This window comes from Tasmannia lanceolata, unplaced genomic scaffold (genome assembly GCF_043159265.1).
Source record: "Tasmannia lanceolata isolate RefF3 unplaced genomic scaffold, GAP_Taslan_0.1 ptg000020l, whole genome shotgun sequence".
NCBI lineage: Eukaryota > Viridiplantae > Streptophyta > Magnoliopsida > Canellales > Winteraceae > Tasmannia > Tasmannia lanceolata.
The window spans coordinates 10,928,091-10,953,523 of NW_027518697.1; the positions used below are offsets into that span (position 1 = coordinate 10,928,091).

Consider the following 25,433-nt stretch of genomic DNA (forward strand, 5'->3'; position numbering starts at 1 on the left):
GGAATGAAGACAATTCACTCCTCCATTTCCTCTATGTATACAAGTAAGTTGGGTGAGTGAGACTAAACATGGCTCCTCCTCTGAGTCCAAGATTAGTGATCCCCATCGACTTGAAGAAATCCGCACGCGAGCAGAAAGTTCCCCTCCACAACCGATGGCACCCCAACATACCGCCGGTTGCAGAGGTTAAAGCAGGAGAAGTTTTTAGAATTGAGATGATGGATTGCAGTGGGGGCGGCGTCGGACTAAATGACTCCGCCGAAGACATCAAATTCTCTGATCTTTCCATTGTAACGCCACCCCTTATCTTTCTTACTTCCTTTTCATATATAGCACACGTTTAAATTCATCTTTTTGAATACAAGTTTATGATGTACTTCTATTACATGCTTTCTACGAGTCTCTTTAAACAGTACTTTTGCCTGGAAGACCCTTCTCAAGCACCATATTAGCCCGGGTGACACTCCGGCCGGCCGCCGGATATTGCTTTGCCGTCGGCAGCTTTGTATTTTAGTATCCTATTCAGGCCACCAATTAGAAAATTAGGACCACTGATGCCACATCCACATCCACATCCACATCCACCAATTAGAAAATTAGGACCACTGATAAACATTAAACTTGACCTGCTATAGGTAGGGTTCAACTGTTTGTACTTGAAACTAATTTTGAAAAATAATAAAAGATAATATGAAGAATTATGTGGGTATTCTTGAGTTTTTTGGTTTTTACATATTTTGGGATAAAATAATTTCTATTGTTTTCCTACTATTTTCCATTGTTTTTTTATAATGTTTCAAACAGGGATTTTTATGAGAAATTATATGGTGCCCGGTAGGGCATGCCCTTATAAAAGAGTGCCTCCCTTGATATTTGATCTAACAGCAGCCCCTTAAAAAGATGAAACAGGGGTTTGTTGTTGGATCAAATATCAAGGGTGGTGCAACTTGCACGCGCATGCCCGATCGGGCACCATATAAAAACTATTTGTTTATAAAGCCCTTTTCTGTCGGATATTCCCGAATTAGTCATTTAAAGTTATGAAAGGCCCAAAACACTCAATATTTTGTTAAACCCTTCTGACATCAACAGAAACATCATTCAGCCTCCATTTTCATTACTGGCGTGTTTCATGAGGTTCTTTTGGTTCGTCTGGTATTTGAACCGACAGAAGTCATAGAACCTTGGGTTCCTTTCTATCTTGGCTGTCGGAAATACCTAGAGACGGATGGATGCCTGACACGTGTTGAAAAACTTTTTGGAATGCTAGCGGCTCTATACATAGTCGGTTTGGTTTGGATTGAAATCTTTCTGTGAACCCAAAGTCCTTGGGTTTGCCTCTGAGGGCGGGGAAATGTCCCTCAGGAAAGATCTTGGAAACCCCAGCATAGTATCTCGTGGTTTCCATTTTGCTTGGAGGGTGAGATTGTTGGGGTTCCACGCAAATGCAAGTAGTCCCACATCGGATGAGTGAAATGGATGGGGATGGGTTATAAGGGCATAGGCACCCTCCCTCTAACAGCTAGCTTTTAGGCGTGAGTTCTACCCGGTCAAATTCCCTACACATCTATGTCCCATGAATATGGTACAACTGTCAGAGTCCGACACCGGTATTGGGCAGGTACAAGTGTCCGAATCCGACACAGGTATTGGGTGTCAGATTTGGCTAACTTCGGAAAAAAAAGTATTGGTAGATTCACCAATATATTTTAATCAATTCTAATTTTATTTCTTTTACATGATAACATGTAATATATTGGGAATTTTAGTAATTAAGTAAATACAATATTTTATTTTCATGAAAAAAATTACTATTAAAATAGATAAAACACAAAACATGATAATTGTAAATTTGTTACAATAGTATTTAGAAAAAATAGATGAAGGAGATCTAGAATTGTTGATGAGAATTCTGAAGTATTAGAATCTGAAACGTGTCCAACACGAGTACATTGCCTGTTTGGAAGAATCCATGTAACATAGGGGCCATGAATAGTATCAGGTTTCTGTCTTTTAAGGATTTAGGTTCAACTTAGAAAGTCTATAAGTCAACATGAATCATATCAGTCATTACTACAACCTGCAAAAATAGACATAGCTAATCTATAGCAGATGATGTCCAAAAGGAACTATGGCAGAATATTAATGGAAATCAAAACGGACCTCATTGCATGGGCTAGAAAGGAGAAGTTACTACTATCATACCCACTGTGCGCCTGTTTTAAGGCAGGGAGGCAGTGGATGTAATCATGTAGGGGAACCCCACCGACCCACACACACACACACCCACACACACACACACAGAGAGAGAGAGATGATGTCCCATAGTAGAATGTTGGGACATCTGGAAGTGGCCATATGAGACTGAAACAGATCCTGTCTAAACTGAACTAATGAACCTGAAAGGGCTACTAGAGCATACCATTTGGAGAAGTTGGGTTGTTTTCCTCCTTCAGACTGTCTTTTGTATACCAGAACCATCTGATACTTGGTGAATTAACATTTGAGCTCTTCCTACTAATTAATGTATTGGTGGTCATATTAGTGTGTGGGTGGTGTAATTATAGTGTCTAGGTAAGTTAAGTGCATTGCAAATATTATAAACATGGGTTGGAAATTTTTTAGGGGTCTTGTAAAGTTTATCTGGCAAAAAGAACAGACTAAAAATAGTTTACCTGTCATAACTATGCATTTAAATTTTTTGAATTTCAGTAGTAATTATACATTGAATTTTCAATTTCAGTGATCATTTAATAGCTTAACAGAAGATTGCTTTTCTCATTTTCATGATGCCAAATCTTTGAGGGCTGAAAATTACATTCCACATCTGGTAAATTCTGTAAGCACATTATTATAAAAATGAAGGATTATAAAGTATTGAGTGATAAGGCAGTAATGAGACAAGAAATACAGTACTGAGCGGCACATATTCTATAGAATATGGATGCATTTCATTTTCATTCCTGTTTTGCCAGGATAACAGTTGAAGTTTTCATTAACATCTCTCAATGTTTGAAAAGAGTCAATACTAAGATGAGGTTACTCAAAGAACAAACACTAGTAAATGTTAAGAGGGCTTTTACATGAAATTTGGTGAGAACAACACTTCTATGAATTTCTGATATTGTATTTGGTGCAAATGCACTCTCTTTTTGTCTGTCTTATACATTACAACATATGCAGAACAAGTCTTCCAATGTTCAACAAAATTTTACTATTCACATCCTTATGTTTGAACTTTCTTATTGCCATAGAAAACTCTATTATTCCCATGGACAGAGCTTGTTGGGAATGGTAACATATGAACTTCTAAATTAGAGTGGTGCAAATATCAATTTTCTTTTACATTATACAGCTTTGTCATGAGAATCAATTATACAAATGTTGCTCAACAATCATGCCGCCGTTTTCATTTACAAAAGATTACTTACAGAGTTCACCACCTTGTTTGGCTACTTGAACAGCTAAGACTCATCACCATATCTGCCTCCTTTTAACAAGAGTTCACTTTCTTTTAGAAGACCCAGCAATTGAATCAGTGTCCCTATTCATGCATCTTTACAGAATCTGTTCACGTTTTCCAGGGTTTGAATTTCATCACTCATGATCTAATGAAAATTCATTATGAAGGACGTGTAATGCATACAAGAAATTCTATACTCCGCCTTATAGCTAATTATCATAAGCCGAATCTGTCTATTTAATAGAGAATATACAGTTTAGATGAGAAGCTTTCCCTCTGTTCAAATTACTTTTTTCTGCAATGAAATCTAAGAGACCATAGCTTGTTCAACTATTTTCAGGTGCATTATCTCAGTGGGCCTTGTAGAGTTGTAGATATAGATGGGGTTCCAGCCAAGCCTGGAGATCTTCTTGCAGTTGAAATCTGCAACTTGGGCCCACTTCCTGGAGATGAATGGGGTTATACCGCAACATTTGACAGAGAACATGGTGGAGGATTTCTGACTGACCACTTCCCCTGTGCAACGAAGGCTATTTGGTATTTTGAAGGAATATATGCTTACTCCCCTCATATACCAGGTCAGTTTATCATATTTATTCTGTTTCTAGATAACTATAGTGGAAAAGCTTCCAACTTTAACAGGTCAACTCCCAACTGGTTCCACAATTTAACCAAACAGATAGAACAGATGTCATCTACATACAGTATGGTTCATATCATGTACTAATCATATTTGCTCAGCAGGTGTCCGATTTCCAGGTTTAACTCACCCCGGAGTAATAGGAACTGCGCCATCAATGGAACTTTTAAATATATGGTATGAAAGAGAAAAAGAACTAGTAGAAAATGGCCTCGGATCTTTAAAGTTATGTGAAGTTCTGCACTCACGGCCACTGGCAAACTTACCGACAACCAAAGGTTGCTTTCTTGGAATGGTATGACACTGAATACCAGGCATGTTCTTGCTGTCATACCAACATAATTACCAATTCTTCATGCATAGATTTATTATATCAAATGCAAATGCTTTCTTTTTCATTTGCAAGGAAATTTTTACATATTCACTAATGTAGCATGTTCTTATGCCGTACCATTTAATAAAAAGCGCATGTTCTTAGCATTTCCAGTCTAGCTCAAACAATATTTCCATTTTCAAAACTATCTGCTTCATAACACTTTACATAACCAAGATATATCGACATTCTACTGATAAAATTGCAGCTCCACTTGCGGCACTGTGGTTAAAGACGTACTTTACCAGTTAATGGCATGATTCTTATCCAAGGTCCCCTTGTCCTCATTGGAAGCAACTGCATGACAAGATTAAAATTAGGGGCTCATCAAAATTGCATTTAGACAACTGATAACCACAATTGGGGCATTAATTTCATTGTGCAAGTTATGGCCAAAGTTTCATTGCTATTAAAGATAAAAAAGCAATGACCAAACCTTTGTCTTCAATACAAATATTCATAAAACACTCAGAGATTTGCTCAAACTGAAATCTGAGGTTATGAGTTGCCTAAATGTTAATGAATGTATGGGGTACGCATATTAGGAGAAGATATTTCAATGGGATGCTACACGGAGGAAAAAATATGGAAGTTGTAACATGCTGGTACAAAAGTTGGTTTATAATTTTTACAAAGTTCAGTACTGCTTCCCTATGATACCCATATAGGGATATGGATACATGCATTTTTTTAATGGTAAAGGATTGTATCTATTAATAAGAAACGGGAGGACCTGTGACGGAGGTGGTCTGTACATGATAGAGACGATACAGAGTAATATGAAAGCACATGCACAACTCAAGGAGGAAGATAATAAAAAGGTTCCTAGCCTATCCTTGTGAGCCCCTTCCCTAGCCATTATATCAGCTTCCCAATTTGCTGCTCTTTTGGCATGATGGAATGAAATAACTGAGTTCTTCACTCCGTCTCATCAAACCAACAAGTAAATCTCCAAGGAATGGAGTGGCTCCCCCTAAGCCACCTGATGATATTAAGAAAGTCCTCCTCAACTATTATTAACTGATCCATGAGGCTACGTTCTCGCAACCTTAATCCCTGCAGCACTGATCTAGCCTCGACCTTGTTAGAGCCCATGATGCCAATAGGACCCGAGAAAGCCCACGACGTGGTCCCATTTTCATCTCTTGGGACCCCAGCAACAACTTGGGCCAAAAAAAAATAAAAAAAATAAACTCCAGCTGGCCCAAGGTTCCCCATGCTAGATATCTAGAACATTGGACACGGTTTGTAATTGCGTAAAAAAACTATAACACTACACTGTGGAATCATTTCTATTGTGTATCATTGTACTTAATTTTCTTACATAAAATGTTTTAACCTCTTAACTAAAGCTATTATTGACTTCCTGTTCACAACAGATCCACTTGTCAATGTACTAGTTGGATACTTCCTCTATATCTAATACAACTATGCAATATGCATCTAGCTGGCATCATGTTCTCTTTGCACAATATGAGCCTAGATTGGTTGACCAAATCCTTAATCCTAAACTGTAGATTCCAGAGGGCACCTCTGAATGGGAAAAAATCGCAAATGAAGCTGCAAGGACGATCCCAGGAAGAGAGAATGGAGGGAACTGTGACATCAAGAATCTCAGTAGAGGCTCAAAAATATACCTTCCAGTATTTGTAGATGGAGCAAATTTTAGTACGGGCGACATGCACTTTTCTCAGGGCGATGGTGAAGTCTCCTTCTGTGGTGCTATTGAGATGAGTGGATTCCTAGAGCTCAAGTATGTATCCTACATATATCTTGATAATGTTCTTTACTTTGTCCCAATGGAGTCCAGTGCGACAGTAAATTTGTCTAGTAAAGAACTCTTAAATGTTTATGACATAATGCTGCAATAGCCCTAAATGAAGAAGGAAGCATCTAAGTGCATTATATCTACTTAGTCCATACTCCATTCCATTAGTCGCTTTATCTTCGCTATTCTCATGGTTTATTCTTAGCAAAAGAACTTTGATAAGTTTAGCACATTCATCAATCATTATCCATTCTAATCAAAGGTAAACCCAAATTTTCGAACATCAGTGGCCGACCGGGCTACCGCGGTCGCCCGCCGGCATGCTTCTGTCCATTTTAACTTTTACGATCCAAAGAACCGCGGTCGACCAGGCTTCCAGCAATCGGTCGCCCGCCCATACCTTTCTGGAAATTGTTCAAGTTTCCAGTAACCAATCTGCGGTCGACCGGCCCTGTGTTAAAATTGTTTTTATATTTTAAATAAAACTTGTGAAAATTCACTTGATTTTCCAATGTCATTTTGAAAAATCTCTAACAATGACAACCGCTTCTCTTCACCTCATGCGTTGAATGCTTTGGCAATTATGAAGAAGAATGCATACACAAATTTGGGTTTTCGCTAAAATTTCAAATTATTTATATGGACATAGATTAAAAACTAATCCTCCAGTTAAAAAATCTCTTTGTTTTTTCAGGTGTGAAATCATGCGAGGAGGAATGAAGGAATACCTGACCCCAATGGGTCCAACACCTCTGCACGTGAATCCGATCTTCGAGATCGGCCCTGTCGAGCCTAGATTCTCCGAATGGTTGGTTTTCGAAGGCATCAGTGTCGACGAGAGCGGTAAGCAGCACTATCTGGACGCGAGTGTCGCGTACAAACGCGCAGTCCTCAATGCCATTGATTACCTCTCCAAATTCGGATACTCCAAAGAGCAGGTTTTCCATTTCTTCCTTAATCAATCTCAAAAACAAGAAACTCTAGAAATGATTATGGTTTTGTTTACATTTTTGGTCTTTATATTGAAGATGATATATGATGGTTTTGGTGACACAGATGTATCTTCTGTTATCTTGCTGCCCCTGCGAAGGAAGGATTTCTGGCATTGTTGATTCTCCAAATGCTTGTGCAACTCTTGCTATTCCAACTGCCATTTTTGATCAGGTAGTTACTTTTAACAGTTGATATTCTCACTCCCTCTTTTTATACTGAGAATTTATATAGCGGACGGTCGTGCATGCTCGTGCAGCCCAAAAAAAAGTGGGGCCTAAATTTTTGGGTGATCTAGACCATTTATTTGTTGGGCCGTAGATGTAGATAGGGTGTGCCCTTGTCCATAGGATGATCCTAACCCTCCGATTTTTGGATGGACGTGCAACCCCAAAATAACAGTGGGGACCAAAGTTTTTTTGGGTGACTAAACCGTTCACTTGTTGTGCCAAGAAAATCTTCTCCATGGGATGATCCTAAGTCTCCAATCTAGGAAAATTATTTTAACAACATTTTTTCATGTAATGAATATTTGTGTACATGCAGGATATTCGTCCTAAACCTAGGAAATTGCCGGTGGGGCCGCGCCTGGTGAGGAAACCGGACGTGCTAAAATGCACCTACGATGGGAATTTACCCATCACAAAAAACCCTGGGGGTTCAATGTAAATTGTATTAGGTTAATTGCACCATTCGTACATAAGTACTTTCATCCATTGACAGAACATAGTATTTATTCGAGTGTAGCAATTGCCCAATAAGGGTATAGTGCACCGTAATATGATGCATTGCTCTTCGTATTGTATGCTTAAGCCCTATTGTGTGATTGGCCCCTCCTCGTTTAGCTCCACCTTGGATTGCCCGTGCTCCAGAAATTGATCTAATCCTGCAATCTTGACCTTCCAATGAGAATGGGCAATGTACAAATTGGGGAAAAGCTTATATATCTATGAACATAAATTTTGAACCCCACCTAGAGAAGCCATAGCCTTTCTAAAGTTATGAAGAGATAAATAACAGTGGTAAATGATATCAACCCTCAAATGTTTTGATATCACCCTCTCCTAGCTTGTCTTTTAGTATTTAAAAGGCTGTCAACAGTTATTACAGTTCCCAAAAACGCTCTCTCAAGCCCACTAAACACTAAAAGACAAGCAAGAAGAGCGTGGATATCAAAACATTGAAGTGCTGATATCATTTCCAATAATAATTTGCATATGTCCTATTAGTTTCGGCACATTGTTCTCTTGGGGAGTGGAGTAGAGTAGAGTAGATGAGAAGGGAAGAGTTGAGAAAAGGGTTATTTTATCCCACCAAATGGGATATTAGTACTTAAAATCAGTGATATTTGTTGGGTCAAAATGGGGCACCAATCGCATGCTGACATGTAGTGCGGGGCCCAGAAAAACTTCCGGTTAGAAGCCACCCAATTGCATTGCCAATCTGGGTCCTTGGCGGAAATCCAAGTCCTCAGCTAGCTGGCGCCTTAAAATCCCGACAAATCCCGACGTATAGAGATACAGCTCGCAATTCCCGGTATACCGGACACTGTCCAACATCACATCAGCCACCACATCACTGACCCATAATTCTAGGATGACAGTATGAGACCCATACCTACACCCATACCAGTTTCCATTACCGATCCGCAAGTCCCGAGACCTCCACATGTAAAAGGAAAACCCCACTCTGGTTTAGAGTCTAATGACACAATGCAGGTACGTGAGGCCGACCACCCTTCTCTTAGATTCCGAGCACTCCCTTTTCTAGTTCATCTCTAATTTGCTGCCTCGTCTGACTTGAGTGTCGAAGTGTTTCCCCCGACTTCCGACTCTGGGCATTCCTGACTATGTTCTCTGAGCGCAGGACACCGCCGACCACCCATTTACTGCAACTAGACCGAGGGACCCATCCGAGCACTAGGTTGGATCTGAGCAGCAACAAATTGGTGCCCGAGAAGTATCGGGGCATGTATAGCAACTTTCCAACAACTCCCATGGCTTTTTCAATCAATATTATGCGACACTCTAAAGACCTACTCTAAAAAAACATCATGTAATATTTGTTTACCAAAGGTGAGAGAAGTATCAGGGCAATTCGGGTTGGGTCAGTTTGCCCGAGATAGCATTCCCTCAACCCTAGCACGACTCAACCCAAGCCTCGGGTCGATGATGCTCAACCCTAACCCAGCCCAACTCTAAATCTCTCAACCATAACCCAACCCATTTAACCCTCTTTTTTTTCAAATCAGGTCGGGTTGAGTCAGCTAGGTTAAGGTTAGCATAGGGCAAAAAAAAAAAAAAAACCATAACCCTAAGATTTTTAAAGTCATGATAAAATTAGAGGACGGATGTTGGGTTCGGGTCGGATTGCCAAGGCCACAACTCTAACTCAACCCGAAATTAAATCAGGTTGGCTTTTCCCAACCCGACCTGAGGAAATGCTAACCCAACCCGAGCTGATATCAGATTGAACCACGGGTTCAGGTTGAGCCTGACCCAAGTTGCACTGCTAGAGAGGACAGGTGAAAAAGAGATTTGAGTGGGCCCGATTGAGGAGAGCATGTGATGGGCTCGGTAAACAGAGAAAATTAAAATTCCTATTTAAAATAGGATTTTTGTTCCGTGTTTCCAACCTCATCCCATGCCTTCTCCTCTCTTATCTAGGTAAATAAATATTCCATGAAACTTTTTGCATGGTTGCCAAACATGTCCTAATGTCCTCCATGTGGAGATTAGAATTTTTTCAATCATCCTTCAAATAACAACCATTTGGGGCCATATCCAACATTATTATCGGCCATGTATAAGCCGTTCAGATGCTTCCCACCGTATCCATTAGATTAATAGATTTTCTTCTTTGCCTCTTGCCACTTTTTTCTAAGAGTAAAGTTAGTAATAGGATCAATGGTAAAAAAACATGAAGTGAGCCACATGGCCTTGGTGTCATCGGGGAATGGGCATCCCACAATGTAGGTTATGTTCTTTAACATTTCGAAAATCGGATTCTTCCCTTTTTCCTGCTTCAATTAGAAACGACGATGGCAGATCCAATTCCAGACTTTCGAGAACTAAAATTTTCCAATTTTTTGGAGCCGCTTTGGAGAATTTCGTTCGACTCGATTTGGCAGCTCCGAGAATCGGAAAGAACAATAGTTAAAAACATGCCCTTAGCTTTTCTTGGCGGAACCCGAACCCTATATGATGCTTGTTAGATCAAGGACTTAAGATCAACCCACTAAGCAATGGATCTGATCAAGGGTAGGGCCCAATAAATTTCTTTTAGGAAGGAGCCTAACAGACACTGTCAATTAAGCATTTTTACAGTCTATTTATAAACAGTCCTCATCAAAATAATATGAGGGGACCTAAAGGACTGCTTTTCAAAGTTGTAATAATTGCATTTCACATTATTATGATTTAAGGACTAATAACATCTAACCCAATTATATTTACGTGAAAACTGCTATGTAGAAAGTCGCTTTTATGGTCAATATATTATAAAAGGTCATTCTTGAATTGGGGCATGGATGTGAAATCAAAACCGTTGATCTCGTGGAAAGTATGAGTGACGTTTGGGCCCCCATCCGACATCCCATGCGCAAGATAAATGGGACGTTTGGCTGCTAGGAATTTGTTTTTATGATAAATCGGGCATCTTCAAGTGTGAAGACCCTTAAAATCAGGAAACAAGATCCCGGAGACGGCTGTTTCCATGATGAGAAGTTGATAAAAAATTGAAAACAAAAAACTCTGCTCAAAACTAGATCAACATTTTCTGAATTTTTAGTAACTTCTAGTCATGGAAACAGCCGTTTCCAAGATCTTGTTTCTTGATTTCCAGGGTCTTCACACTTGAAGATGGCCCGATTTATCATGAAAATAAATTCCTGGCGGCCAAACGTGCCCGAAAGACTGCAAAAGTAAACAGCTTCATAATGGAACGCTAAACAAGGCTTGATAGATGTGGATCATTTGATCAAGACATTCTCAACAGCATATGGCCCGACTTAGTGTTACCATTGTGGTCAATGAATAAGTAAATAAGGTAGAAGTCAGGCTCAATGCCTTTTAGGAAGGAGCATTAAAGTAGTGTTCTTTTTAGCATTTCCATACCAACACCGGGTTACACTAAAAATAGGGAAAATGAAAGTAATTTCCTTTTTTCTGATAGTGTTTGGTTGCCATTTGCCATTCACAAGACAGTCCTTGTCCACTGTAAAATTTCCAAATGTAAAGAAAAGGAAAGAAATGAGAATCTGTTTTCCTTTTCTACTTCTATAATGTACATCCAAATGGATCCTTACGTAGAAACAGAAAGAAGTAAAATGATATCATTTTGCAAGTAAAAACAAAGAAGAAATGGTAAAAACTTGTTTACTTTCCCTTTCTATTAATTTGGGAGGAAATTCAAAAGGCAATTTTATTTGGCAAATTTACCCCAGACAAAAAACATAGAATGAACAGCTAATAAAGTTGTATGAACAGTGGAAAAATTATACGATGACAGAGTGCACAAGCATAGAAAGGTGGTATGATGAAAGTACCACCTTTGATATTTGAACCAACAGCAGCTTCTCAAAAAGCGAGCTCTTGTTGGATCAAATATCAAGGAAGGGATGATGAGTACATGTTTGTACGCCCTTTCATCATATAAACTCTGGGCATGAATGGCAGCCAAACAACACTGCAAAAGCGAATATAATGTCATTTCACTTTCCTTTCCCAAGAAAACACTATTTTACTATTTCAGAGTCAACCAAACAAAGCCAAGGAAAGAGAAAAAGGAAATGAAGACAATTCCCTCCTCCATTTCCTCTATACACAAGTAGAGTTGAGTGAGTTAGAGAGAAGACATGACTCCTCCTCAGAGTCCGAGATTAGTGATCCCGATCGACTTGAAGAAATCCGCTCGCGAGCAGAAACTTCCCCTCCACAACCGATGGCACCCCAACATACCGCCGGTTGCGGAGGTTAGAACAGGAGAAGTATTTAGAATTGAGATGATGGATTTCAGCGGTGGCGGCATCGGACGAAATGACTCCGCAGAAGATATCAAATTCTCCCATCCTTCCATTGTAACACCACCCTTTCTCTCTTTCTTAGTGCCTTTTCATATATATAGTATACTGTTTGTGTAGAGAAAGAATTACTTGTTTTGATATTACCACTGCCCTCTTTATTTTGATTTGATTTGCTTTTGATATGAGCTCAAAAATTTTTCATATTTTTTAATACAAATTAATGATGTCCTTCAATTACATGCTTTTGTAGGCAGACCCTCCCTCCTCATCTATAGTGGAGATAAACATTAAACTTTACATGCTTTAGCGAATTTTTGACTGATTTTACTAGAAACTAATCTTGATAAATGAGAAAAGTTAATGTGAATAATTAAGTGAGTATTCTTGAGTTTTTTATATTTTGGAAGAATAATTTCTATCATTTTTCTTACTATTTTCCATTATTTTTTTAGGCTGTTTCAAACAAGGGATATTTTTTTTAATAAATCCTTAATCTGTGGAATATTCCTGAATTAGTGACTGAAAGTTATGAAAGTGCTAAAAATAATATTTTTTTGAAAACTACTCCCCCAAAATCCTTAAACTCTACACCAAGCTTTTTTTGACAAAAATACCCTTTAATCACTTATCACATCATGATTTCTTTTTCCCTTTTTTTGAATGGTGACAATCTGTTTTTCCTTAAGGCTCTGTTCACTTGCGTTCCCTGGAAAGCAAATTCCTGGAAAACAGCTTATTTTTTCCCTAATAAGACCTTGATAAGACAGAATTCTGGTGTTCACTTGCTTTCCAGGGAATATAGAATTACACATGTGGAATATTTGCAAAAAAATAAAAAATGACATGGAAAAGCCTATTTTCCCACCCTTTAGGGATTTCATTTCCGACAAAAAACACACGGATTTCGTTTCCTTGGAAAACTAGTGCAAAAAGAAGGGCAAGCAGTTTCCCTGGAAACCTTTTCCAGCGCAAGTGAACAGTCTAGGGAAACTTTTTCCTACACAGATTCCCTGGATTTCTTTTCCTAATGCCACGTCAGATTCCCAGGAAACTTTTTTTTTCCTTTCCCGGGAAAACAAGTAAACCGAGCCTAAAAAAATTAGGATTCCTATTTTCTCATAAATGCCAACCAGGACGGCAAGCTGTGTGATCTGCAAGTGGGGCTCAGGCTATGCGTCCTCAAATTTATTTTCCTTTAACATGCTAAAAAAGATTGTAGTTTCATGGGGAAATTTGAGAAAAAATTATGCTTTTTTAGAGCTATTGAAGGGCATTTTGGTAAAAAAACTTATATTTTACAGGAATTTATAGGTAACAAAAAAGTTGGCAAAACTTATGGTTTGAGAATTAGTGAAGGGTATTTTGTTCATTATTGAAGGGCATTCTGTTAAAAAAAAAGTTAAACATTTTACAGATTAGGTAAGAAATGCTTCAAACAAAGCTGCTTATAGTGGTGTGTATATATATTTTACAGTCAAGGGATATAAAGGAATTTTTACAGACAAGGGGTATACATTAATACATGTAAGAAACGCTACCAACAAAGCTGTTTCTAGTAGTGGCCAAACAAGATTAGGAAAAAAAAGCAAGTAGTTTTATTAAGGCTCTTGACCAATCTTTTAATAAGAAATGTGAGACCCCCAACTTGTCGTCTATAGCGTGTAGCTGTACGTTTCTTTCTCTAAGGAATCTAGCCATTTAGTTTGGACTTTGATATGTGATATACTCATACTAGTCTTCATTTGGGTCAGTCATGGCTCCTCTCACTCCTGCAGAAGGCATTTCCCAGACCGGCTGTTGCATGAGAGAGCAGCCACCTCAGAGAATAAAACAAAATCTGTTGAAAAGTGAGCCTATGTGGCTGCTCTCTCGTGCAACAGCCAATCCCTGAAATGCCTTCTGCGATGGTCCCTAGCAAATACCTTAAGGGCCCGTTTGGATGCCGAGAAGATTTCGATTTGATTTCTCACATTTGCAGCCCATTTTGCATTGTGATTTGGATCCGGATCAAATCCTTGGATTTCCAAATTAGCGACTGACAGTGAAAAAATCAGATTTCCATATAAGCTGTGGAAATAACTAATTGGAAATCCACAGATCTGGCAGTTTCCTTCACCCTCTTTGCTCCTCAATCTCTCCCCTCCACTAGAAAGTTCCCCCTTCCCTCTCTGGCTCCCTCTACATGAGCTGCCGGATCTATTCAATTTGTATTCAAAACTCAATTCCAATTCCAAATACAAAATGGGAGGTATCCAAATGGGCCATAAAAAACTTTTAATTTCATAGGGAGATTAAAAAAAAGTAAGAAAAAATCATTCCTTTATAGAGTTATTCAATGGCATTTTGGTAAAAATTTTATATTTTACAGTTTAGGAATTTATAGGTAATACAAAAGTTGGCAAAACTAATGATTTGAGATAGGGGTGCAACTCGGGTCGGTTCGGGTTGGCAACAACCCGACCTGACCTGAGGAATCCTTTTTTCCAACCCGAACCCGACCCGAGTTTTTAAGCTTACAAAAAAATTTTTGATAAGAAATATCGGGTTTCACATGGGTCGGGTTGCCCAAAGTCTCAACCAGAACCCGGCCCAAACTCAACCCAAACCCGACCTGAACTCGACCCGACCTGACTTTTTTTCAGGTTGAACCCGACCCGAGTTGCACCCCTAATCTGAGAGTTATTGAAGGGTATTTTGCTAATTATTAAATGGCATTTTGGTAAAAAAAAAAAACATAATATTTTACAGATTAGGGATTGGGTAAGAAACGCTTCAAACAAAGTTGCTTACAGATAAGGTGTATACATGTAAGAAACGCGACAAACAAAGCTGTTTGTATCGGGGGCCAAACAAGATTAATAAAAAAAACAAGTATTATATATTGAAGGCTCCTGACCACTCTTTTGATAAACTACTTGTAGTTCTCTGTCTTCTTTCTCATGGAATCCAGCCACTGTTGACTTTGAAATGTGATACATAGTATTACATACTCTCCCTAGCCTTCATTTGGGTCAGTCATGGCTCCTCCCACTCCAAGACTGGTAATACCAATAGACCTAAAGAAGGAGCCATGGGAACAGAAGCTACCCCTCCACAACCGCTGGCACCCGGACATACCCACTGTGGCCGAGGTTACTGTGGGAGAGGTCTTCAGAATTGAGATGGTAGACTGGACTGGAGGTTGTATAGGTGACGATGACTCTGCGGCCGATGTGAAGTCCATAGACCTATCCACTGTAAGTTTCCATACTAAGAACTTATGCACTGTAAGACTGTAAGAAATGGGTTCTAGAGGGGAGCCATGGACAGGATCAGGGTTCTATCTTGTTAGGATTCATCTTGCTATAGCTTTAACTTAGAAGGTCTGTGGGTGAACATAAATGATAGAGAGATTTTACATAATGTGTGCTTCTGAAGTCCAGTATTTTTCAGACAGTACAGTGTGCCCCACTTCTTAGGATGATCCAAAACGTTCATTTGATGGACCACAACGTAAGTAGGCTCTACACCCTAAATCATCTCCATAGGATGATACTAATTAACCAATCAGTCATTACTACAACATACAAAAATGGACAGAGGTAATCGATAGCAGATGGAGTCCAGTAGCAGAATGTTGGAACATCTGGAAGTGATCTTATGAAGGCTGAAACAGATCCTCTCTATACTCATGAACATGAAGGAGCTACTAGAGACAGACCATTTGAAGGAAATTGGGTTGTTTTCCTCCTAACTACCATCATCAGACTGTCTTTTTATACCGGTACCATCCCATACTTTGTGTATTAACATTTGAGCTCTGTGTACTAATTAATGTAGTTGTGTTCATATTAGTGTGGTTGGTTTACTTACAGTGTCCAGTTAAGTACTGCAAATATTATGCAGTAGTCAGTGTAAATTTACAGTGTCTAGGTAAGTAGAAGGGGATTGCAAATATTTTGCATATGGCCTGGGAATTTTGTAGGGGTCTTGTCAACTTTACCTGACAATAGAACATATTAAACAAAGTTTACTTCTCATAACTATACGTTTTGAATTTTTGAATTTCAGTAGAAACTATAGATTGTATTTACAATTTCAGTAATCATTGCATGATGGCAAATCTTTTAGGGCTGAAAATTATATTCCACATCTGGTAAATTCTGTCAGCACTTTATCATCAAAATGATGGATTATCATTTCTTAGTAAGGCAGTAATGATATAAGAAATAAAATACTGAGCAGAAAATATTCTATTGAGTGTGGATGCATTTCATTTTCATTCCTGTTTTACCAGGAAAACAGTTGAAGTTTTCATTAACATCTCCCAATGCTTGTAAACAATCAGGAGGCTACCCAAAGAACAAATACTAGTGACTACTGACTAGTAAGAGGAATTTTACATAAAAATTGGGGACAACACTTCTATGAATTTCTGATACTGAATTTTGTGCAATGAACTCTCCTTTCGTATCTCTCCTTATACATGCAGAACAAGTCTTCCTATGTTCATAAAAGGTTTACTATTTGCACCCTTATGTTTAAACTTTCGTATTCCCATAGAAAAATTTCTTATTCCCACAGACAGTTTGTTGGGAAAGGTAAACAATAAACTTTTAAATTGGAGTGTTGCAAATATCAGTTTCCTTTTTCATTTTACAGTCTCGTCATGACAGTCAATTGTACAAGTGTTGCTCAAACCAATCATGCCGCCTTTTTCTAAGCAAAAGATTACCAACAGAGTTCACCACCTTGTTTGCTACTTGAAAGCTATTCATCACCATATCTGCCTCCTTTTAACAGGAGTTCACTTACTTCTAGAAGACCCATCAATTGAATCAATATCCCTATTCAGCCAGCTTTACAGAAGAACATCCAATGTGTTCACGTTTTCCAGGGTCTGCATTTGAATTTCATCACTCATATGATCTAATGAAAATACATTAGGAAGAACATCCAATGTGTACAAGAAATCCTATACTTCACCTTATAGCTAATTACCATAAGTTGAATGTGTCTATTTATTAGAGAACATACACTGTAGATCAGATGCCTTCCCTCTGTGAAATCTAAGGGACCATAGCTTGTGCAACTATGTGCAGGTACATTATCTCAGTGGACCATGTAGAGTTGTAGATGTGGATGGGGTTCCAGCTAAGCCCGGAGATCTTCTTGCTGTTGAAATCTGCAACTTGGGTCCACTTCCTGGAGATGAATGGGGTTATACAGCAACATTTGACAGAGAAAATGGCGGTGGATTTCTGACTGACCACTTCCCCTGTGCAACCAAGGCTATTTGGTATTTTGAAGGAATTTATGCTTACTCCCCTCATATACCAGGTCAGTTTATCATATTTATTCTGATTCTAGATAACTTTTAAAAGCTTCCAACTTTCACTGGTCGACTCCCAACTGATTCCATAATTTAACTTAACAGATAGAATAGATGTCATCTAGAAACTTATGGGATGGTTGGACTTAAAGCATGGTTCATATCGCGTACTAATAATACTTGATCAACAGGTGTCCGATTTCCAGGTTTAACTCACCCCGGAATAATAGGAACTGCGCCATCAATGGAACTTTTGAATATATGGAATGAAAGAGAAAAAGAACTAGTAGAAAATGGCCTCGGATCTTTAAAGTTATGTGACGTTCTGCACTCACGGCCACTGGCAAACTTACCAACAACCAAAGGTTGCTTTCTTGGAATGGTATGATACTGAATACCAGCCATGTTCTTGCTGTCATAGCAACATAATTACCAATTCTTCATGCATAGATTTATTATATCAAATGCAAATACTCTCTTTCATTTGCAAGGAAAATTTTACATTTTTACTGATGTAGCAGGTTCTTATGCCCTTACTATAATAACATCCGGAATCACGACGCATTTCCGGTCTAGCTCAGACAATATTTACATTTTCAAATCTATCTGCTTTATAACACTTTACATAACCAAGATATATCGACATTCTACAGGTAAAATTGCAGCTCCACTTACGGCACAGTGGTTAAAGAAGTACTTTACCTATTAATGGCATGATTCTTATCCAAGGTCCCCTTGGAGCCAGCATCATGTAATGCATGAACAGCTCCTCATTCGAAGCAACCGCATGACAAGATTAAAATTAGGGGCTCATAAAAATTGTCTTTAGAAAACTGATAACCACAGTTGGGGCATTAATTCCATTGTGCAAGTTATGGCCAAAGTTTCATTGCTATTAAAGATAAAAAAGCACTGGCCAAACTTTTGTCTTCAATACAAATATTCATAAAACACTCAGAGATTTGCGCAAACTGAAATCTGAGGTTATGAGTTGCCTAAATGTTAATGAATGTATGGGTACGCATATTAGGACAAGAGATTTCAATGGGATGCTAACATGGGGGGAAAATATGGAAGTTGTAATGCGCTGGTACAAAAGTTGGTTTATAATTTGTACAAAGTTCAGTACTGCTTCACTATGATACCCATATAGGGATATGGACACATACATTTTTTAGTTTTTTGAATGGTAGAGGATTGTATCTGTTAATAAGCAATGGGAGGACCCGCGACAGAGTTGGTCTGTACATGATTGAGACAATACAGTAATATGAAAAGCACATGCACAACTCAAGGAGGATGATAATAAAAAGGTTCCTAGCCTATCCTTGTGGGCCCTTCCCTAGCCATTGTATCAGCTTCCCTATTTGCCGCTCTTTTGACGTGATGGAATGAAATAACTGAGTCCTTCACTCTGCCTCATCGAACCAACAAGTAAATCTCCAAGGAACAGAGTGGCTCCCCCTAAGCCACCTGATGATGCTAAGAGAGTCCTCCTCCATTATTACCTGATCCGTGAGGCTACGTTCTAGGCTTCTAGCAACCTTAATCCCTGCAGCACTGATCTAACCTCGACCTTGTTAGAGTTCATGATGCCAATAGGATCCGAGAAAGTCCACGACGTGGTCCCATTTTCATCTCTTGGGACCCCAGCAACAACTCCAGCTGGCCCAAAAAAAAAAACTCCAGCTGGCCCAGGGTTCCTCATGCTGGATATCTAGAACATTGACACGGTTTGTAATTGCCAAGGACATAGAATATCACTGTCAGGTTAGTCATGTAAAGCATACGCATGTTTTTATGTATATATCCATGATGCCAATAGAACCTGAGAAAGTCCACGACGTGGTCCCATTTTATTCTCTTGGGACCCCAGCAACAACTCCAGCTGGCCCAAAAAAAAAAAAAAACACTCCAGCTGGCCCAGGGTTCCCCATGCTGGATATCTAGAACATTGAACATGGTTTGTAATTGCCAAGGACATAGAATATCACTGTCAGGTTAGTCATGTAAAGCATTTACATGTTTCTATGTATATATATACAATAGTAAAATATCTTCAAGACATTTATAATGTCTCTTAATTATCCATCATGTTTTTTCCATTTTGTGTAACATTTTTTTACTTTCTTCTCCTACAAATAAAAAGAAAACTATGACACTAGACTGCTATAGCTATAAATATAAAATACTGTTCACATCACATCCACTTGTAAATGTACTAGTTGGATCCTTCCTCTATGTTTAATACAAATTATGCAATATGCATCTAGCATCATTTTCTCTTTGCACAATATCAACTCAGAATTGATGACCAAATCCTTAATCCTAATCTGTAGATTCCAGAGGGCACATCTGAATGGGAAGAGATCGCAAATGAAGCTGCAAGGACGATCCCAGGAAGAGAAAATGGAGGGAACTGTGACATCAAGAATCTCAGTAGAGGCTCAAAAATATACCTTCCAGTATTTGTAGATGGAGCAAATTTTAGTACGGGCGACATGCACTTTTCTCAGGGCGATGGTGAAGTCTCCTTCTGTGGTGCTATTGAGATGAGTGGATTCCTAGAGCTCAAGTATGTATCCTACATATATCTTGATAATGTTCTTTACTTTGTCCCAATGGAGTCCAGTGCGACAGTAAATTTGTCTAGTAAAGAACTCTTAAATGTTTATGACATAATGCTGCAATAGCCCTAAATGAAGAAGGAAGCATCTAAGTGCATTATATCTACTTAGTCCATACTCCATTCCATTAGTCGCTTTATCTTAGCTATTCTCATGGTTTATTCTTAGCAAAAGAAATTTGATAAGTTTAGCACATTCATCAATCATTATCCATTCCAATCAAAGGTAAACCCAAATTTTATGCGTACATGTATCTATGTTTAACTCAAAGCACATCCATCGTGTCATTAGAACCCAATCACTGTCAATCCTCACCAGAAAGACACACCATTACATGAATTTGTGTCTCTGTAAAAAGTAAAAAGTACATATTTCTTTGATAATGTACTTCTCATACTCATAAGGCCTCATCATAACTTGCAAGAAAGTAACATTCTTCGACCTTAATAAAAAGTACTGGCAAAATCCTTGGACTCAGTGCTACCCTATATTTTTAACCAAACCAAGTCAACTCAATAATCACCCAAATCTGCTCAAGTGGGTTTGAGACCAAGACCACATATTAGCTTACAAGATCTAAATTTTACACACAAAAAAAAATAATTTCTGCTCAAGACTGAGTATGACGACCTAATTAACTAACACAATTGAAGTGCTTTTATTATTAAGATAAAGATCCTTTCAATTAGACCATCACAATAGTTGACTAGTTACCCCTTTCAACTTGCCTTGCACAATTCTAGGGATCATGAATGTGGTTTGGATGTCAAAACCTCTACTCAACTGCAAATGTTAATTCTCAGCCAGGCTCTGAACTATTTCAGTTTGGTTTTGTTTCATGTTTTTAATAGTAGCCTCTTCAAATAAGGGTTCAGAGACCACTCCTGGTGTTCGAATTAGTCATTAATGGTCAGCAACATTGGTACAATGCACACAAGAATGTATCCAGCTTGAATTTACCTAAAAGTTTCTGTTTGTTGATGTGTCTTACTTATTTAACTCGTAACAGTCTCAAGCATCCTCCATTAAAACTGACAACCACATGGCTCAACAAGAATATCCATGACCAAAAAAGTCATGCAGAAGCAACCCAAAGTTATGATCAAAACCAAATTAATCATACAACGCCAGTCATACTTTCTACCCTTTCCCCTTGGACATGCTAAGCTGCTAAAATACCATCAGAAAAGGAAAAGAGTTTACCCAACATACACACCTGGAATTTCCATAAAAATTCTCTTCCTCCCCTAATATCCAAACTCCTCTTCCATTTCAAAAAAAAAAAAAAAAAAAAAAAAAAAAAACCCAATAACCAAACTCCACATCATTGAAATACTATTGTCCTCTATTGCACAAGTCATATGCTATATACCAATGAGACTAACTTGGGAATTTCTAGTAGTACTTTTCCGACAAAGCTATATCTTTTGTTTAGTTTCTGTAGGGTTTCCTAACAATTGAACGCCCATTTCACGGGTTTTACTCTTTTCCTCTGTTTTCCATTTTGCCACGTCAGTTTCTTTTCATTTCCTTTCCGCATAAAACAAATGAATGGACCCCAAACGATAACCGCTTCAATGAACGGACCCCAAACGATAACCGCTTCTCTTTACCTCATGTGTTGAATGCTTTGGCAATTATGAAGAATAATGCATACACAAATTTGGGTTTTCACTAAAATTTCAAATTATTTATATGGACATAGATTAAAAACTAATCCTCCAGTTAAAAAATCTCTTTGTTTTTTCAGGTGCGAAATCATAAGAGGAGGAATGAAGGAATACCTGACCCCAATGGGTCCAACACCTCTGCACGTGAATCCGATCTTTGAGATAGGCCCGGTCGAGCCTAGATTCTCCGAATGGTTGGTTTTCGAAGGCATCAGTGTCGACGAGAGCGGTAAGCAGCACTATCTGGACGCGAGTGTCGCGTACAAACGCGCAGTCCTCAATGCCATTGATTACCTCTCCAAATTCGGATACTCCAAAGAGCAGGTCTTCCATCTCTTCCCTAATCAAATCTCCAAACAAGAATACTCTAGAAATGGTTATGGTTTTGTTTTCATTTTTGGTCTTTTATACTGAAGATGATATGTGGTTTTGGTGACACAGATGTATCTTCTGTTATCTTGCTGCCCCTGCGAAGGAAGGATTTCTGGAATTGTTGATTCCCCGAATGCATGTGCAACTCTTGCTATTCCAACTGCCATTTTTGATCAGGTAGTTACTTTTAACAGTTGATAATTCCACTCCCTCTTTTTATATTTATATTGAGAGTTATTATAGTGGATGGCCGTGCATGGTCGTGCAGCCCAAAAAACAGTGAGGCCCCCTGATGTAGATAGGGTGTGCCCAGAAAATCTTCTCCATAGCATGATCCTAACCCTCCGATCTTTGGATGCAAATGCAGCCCCCCAAAAAAAACAGTGTGGACCAAAGTTTTCAGGTGATCTAAACCATTCATTTCTTATGCCCTGATGTAGATAGGGTATGCCCAGAAAATCTTCTCCATAGGATGATCCTAAGTCTCCATTTTAAACATCCACAAATCGAAGGGTTGCGCGTGCATGCACGGCCGTCGACCATAAATACACTAGAGTGGGGTGGCCCTGGGAAGAAAAGGAGGTGAATATATGTTTTCTGGCTACTTCTCACCCTCTCCTCAGTGATGCCCTCTCAATTCTCTCACCCTCGTGACCCCTCTCACAGTTCGGTAAACTAATATTCCATGAAAAATATTTCATGATTGCTTAGCATGGCCTAAGATAAAATTTTCAGGTATTTTATCTATATCTTAGAAAATTGCGCAACCACAAAACGTTTAATACCAAAGGAAATTAAATACTTAAAAGAGGTTATTTAGACTATATAAATGGAGATTTCTATATTGTAGCATGAAAAAACATCCTAAATGGGATAGTGATGGTTATCGTCTGCATAAGCCTCCATGTTACTTAAAACCATGGTTTTAAATTTCGACCGAAATCCGACCGACACCAAAACCACCCAAAACCGAAATGGTCATTTATTTCGGCCGAAATTTCTGAATTTCGGTTTCTGAATTTCGGTCGAAATTTCTGTTTTTCCGAAATTTGACACAAAAAATCCATCTTTTTTTTTTAATATTAATTTAATATTTCACCGAAATTTCGACCGAAATTACCGAAATTTAATAATGAATAAAATATTGTTTTCGGCTTTTGCACCAGATTTCGGTCGAAATTTCGAAATTTCAAGGCCTGAAGCTGGTACCGAAACTGAAATTTTAAACCTTGCTTAAAACCATATAATTTTAAACCTATAAACGCTTTATATAAAGGGAAAATTTTGGTGGCCCTAAGGTTTTTAAAGCCTCATAAATTTAAACTTCTACTTATCAAATAACTCAGGTGTAAATTTCTTTTAACTATTAAATATCTTATAAATGTAAACGTTTTCATCAATATCTGTACCATTTAATTTGTAAAAATTTAGGTAACCCTGATGTTATTAAAACCATATAAATGGAAACTTTCATTTAACTATTAAATAACTTACAAATGGAATTTTTTTAAATCTATTAAATATCATATTCCTTTACATTTCTCTATAGCTATTAAACACTTTGTAGTCTTGTAGATGTAAATTTCTTCCTTACTGGTTTAAGCTCTAAATCTAATTTTACCTTACAAAAGTTTAGTCATAAAATTTTACCTTATAAAAAGTTTAGTAATAAAATCTATTTTTCTTCTTCTATAAATAAATTATTTTTCTATGATATTTTCTCGTACGTGAAAAGAATATGTTGCAAGAGAGATCAAATTTATTTTATAGGCTATTGTCTCATCATAAAGATGAAAAATAAATTTATCTGAACAACATTTTTTCAAGTTTTATTTATGTAATGAATATTTGTGTATATGCAGGATATTCGTCCTAAACCTGGGAAATTGCCCGTGGGGCCGCGCCTTGTGAGGAAGCCTGACGTGCTAAAATGCACTTACGATGGGAATTTACCTATCACAAAAAACCCTGGGGGTTCAATGTAAATTTTATTGGGTTAATTGCACCATTAGTACATAAATACTTTCATCCATTAACAGAACATACTGTCAGTATTTATTCAAGCAGAGGAATTACCCAGTAAGGGTATAGTGCACCGTAATACGATGTATTGCCCTTAGTATTGTTACTATTGTATGCTTGAGCCCTATTGTGTGATTGGACCTCCATTCGTTTAGCTCTAGAAATTGATCTAATTGTGCAATTATTTGTTAAGTTTTAAAGGCAAAGTAAAACGTCCAATTTGATGCTTTGTCTCGCTTGAGTGTCGAAGGGTTTTCTTTCCCCGATCTCCGACTCCGGGCATTCTTGACTATGTTCTCTGAGTGCCAGACTCCCCGACGAGCCGACCACCCATCTACTGAAACTAAACTGAGGGACCCATCCGAGCACTAAGTCGGATCTGAGCAACAACAGATTGGCGCCCATTGTGGGGCCGAGTAGGTCCTCTTTGAACAAGAACAATCGAGAGAATCATCTGAGTTCCCACACCGTGCACGCACAAGGGTTAAAGAACCTTACGCGACCGTCAAGCAGCCGACCTTAAGAAATCGAGCTGTTGGCTAGACAAATGAGCTCGTCGGCCAATTGATGAAGAACTTGACTAGTGTCGTCCAGAAGCTGGTGGAATAAACAGACCGAGAACCTGCTAAACGAGGCGTTTGAGCTCGTTGCAAGGAGTATCGTGCCCCACTTGATGAAAGCCCCAGTCGCTGGCTCAAGTTCCGTCCATAACCAGTTCATCCGATCGGTCAACACAACCAGCAACAACCAAGAGAACGATGACCACTGGTCCGAGGTTTGAAAGCTCAACCAGATGTTCACATGAATGATGAGAATGTCCGACCGAGCACCTAAACATGTTCATATCGATGATGTTGTTTGTTACATGGGGCACTTGACTCCGTCATGTGCCGATCCTTCCTTGCAAGTCTGAAGAAGGTATGCTCCGTCTCGGATCCATTAAGTCTTTCAAGTAGCTTGGACCACAATTGTAAACCATTTCTTCGACGGCCAGGGATCTTGGCCTCCTTGATGGCCGTGAGGTAGCGGAAGGACGAGTCGTTGAAGGACTTTATCTCGCAATTCAACGTCGAGGCACTCGAAATCAAGAACCTAGACCAATCGATGGAAATGCTTGCCTTCAAGGAGGTACTGAAGCTGTCGTCGCGGTTCAGTTTCTCACTGTCCAAGAGAC

At 38.6% G+C, this 25,433-nt stretch overlaps 2 protein-coding genes across 3 annotated transcripts; both read left to right on the forward strand.

Moving 5' to 3' along the window:
• The first annotated feature begins 17 nt into the window (after positions 1-17).
• Positions 18-8,039, forward strand: LOC143853682 (uncharacterized). Its single transcript, XM_077363399.1, has 7 exons — positions 18-290; positions 3,804-4,041; positions 4,208-4,398; positions 5,994-6,229; positions 6,939-7,182; positions 7,301-7,408; positions 7,781-8,039. Exons 1-7 carry the CDS (start codon positions 69-71, stop codon positions 7,901-7,903), a joined length of 1,362 nt encoding a protein of 453 aa, XP_077219514.1. The 5' UTR covers positions 18-68; the 3' UTR covers positions 7,904-8,039.
• Positions 8,040-12,074: 4,035 nt separating this feature from the next.
• On the forward strand, positions 12,075-24,423 carry LOC143853683 (uncharacterized). Of its 2 annotated transcripts, none has more exons than XM_077363401.1 (7): positions 12,075-12,311; positions 17,339-17,576; positions 17,760-17,950; positions 19,908-20,143; positions 21,946-22,189; positions 22,307-22,414; positions 24,100-24,423. In XM_077363401.1, the coding sequence occupies exons 1-7, from the start codon at positions 12,090-12,092 to the stop codon at positions 24,220-24,222; spliced, it is 1,362 nt and encodes a 453-aa protein (XP_077219516.1). In that variant the 5' UTR covers positions 12,075-12,089; the 3' UTR covers positions 24,223-24,423. The 2 variants fall into 2 exon arrangements, with proteins under 2 accessions (XP_077219516.1, XP_077219515.1); XM_077363400.1 differs by lacking the exon at positions 12,075-12,311 and adding an exon at positions 15,167-15,493.
• The last annotated feature ends 1,010 nt before the right edge of the window (positions 24,424-25,433 follow it).

Coding starts and splice junctions, on each gene's coding strand:
- LOC143853682 (XM_077363399.1), top strand. CDS start 69: ATGGCTCCTCCTCTGAGTCCAAGATTAGTGATCCCCATCGACTTGAAG. Junction 4,042..4,207: donor TTACTCCCCTCATATACCAG/GTCAGTTTATCA, acceptor TTTGCTCAGCAG/GTGTCCGATTTCCAGGTTTA. Junction 7,409..7,780: donor CAACTGCCATTTTTGATCAG/GTAGTTACTTTT, acceptor GTGTACATGCAG/GATATTCGTCCTAAACCTAG.
- LOC143853683 (XM_077363401.1), top strand. CDS start 12,090: ATGACTCCTCCTCAGAGTCCGAGATTAGTGATCCCGATCGACTTGAAG. Junction 12,312..17,338: donor AATTCTCCCATCCTTCCATT/GTAACACCACCC, acceptor AACTATGTGCAG/GTACATTATCTCAGTGGACC. Junction 17,577..17,759: donor TTACTCCCCTCATATACCAG/GTCAGTTTATCA, acceptor CTTGATCAACAG/GTGTCCGATTTCCAGGTTTA.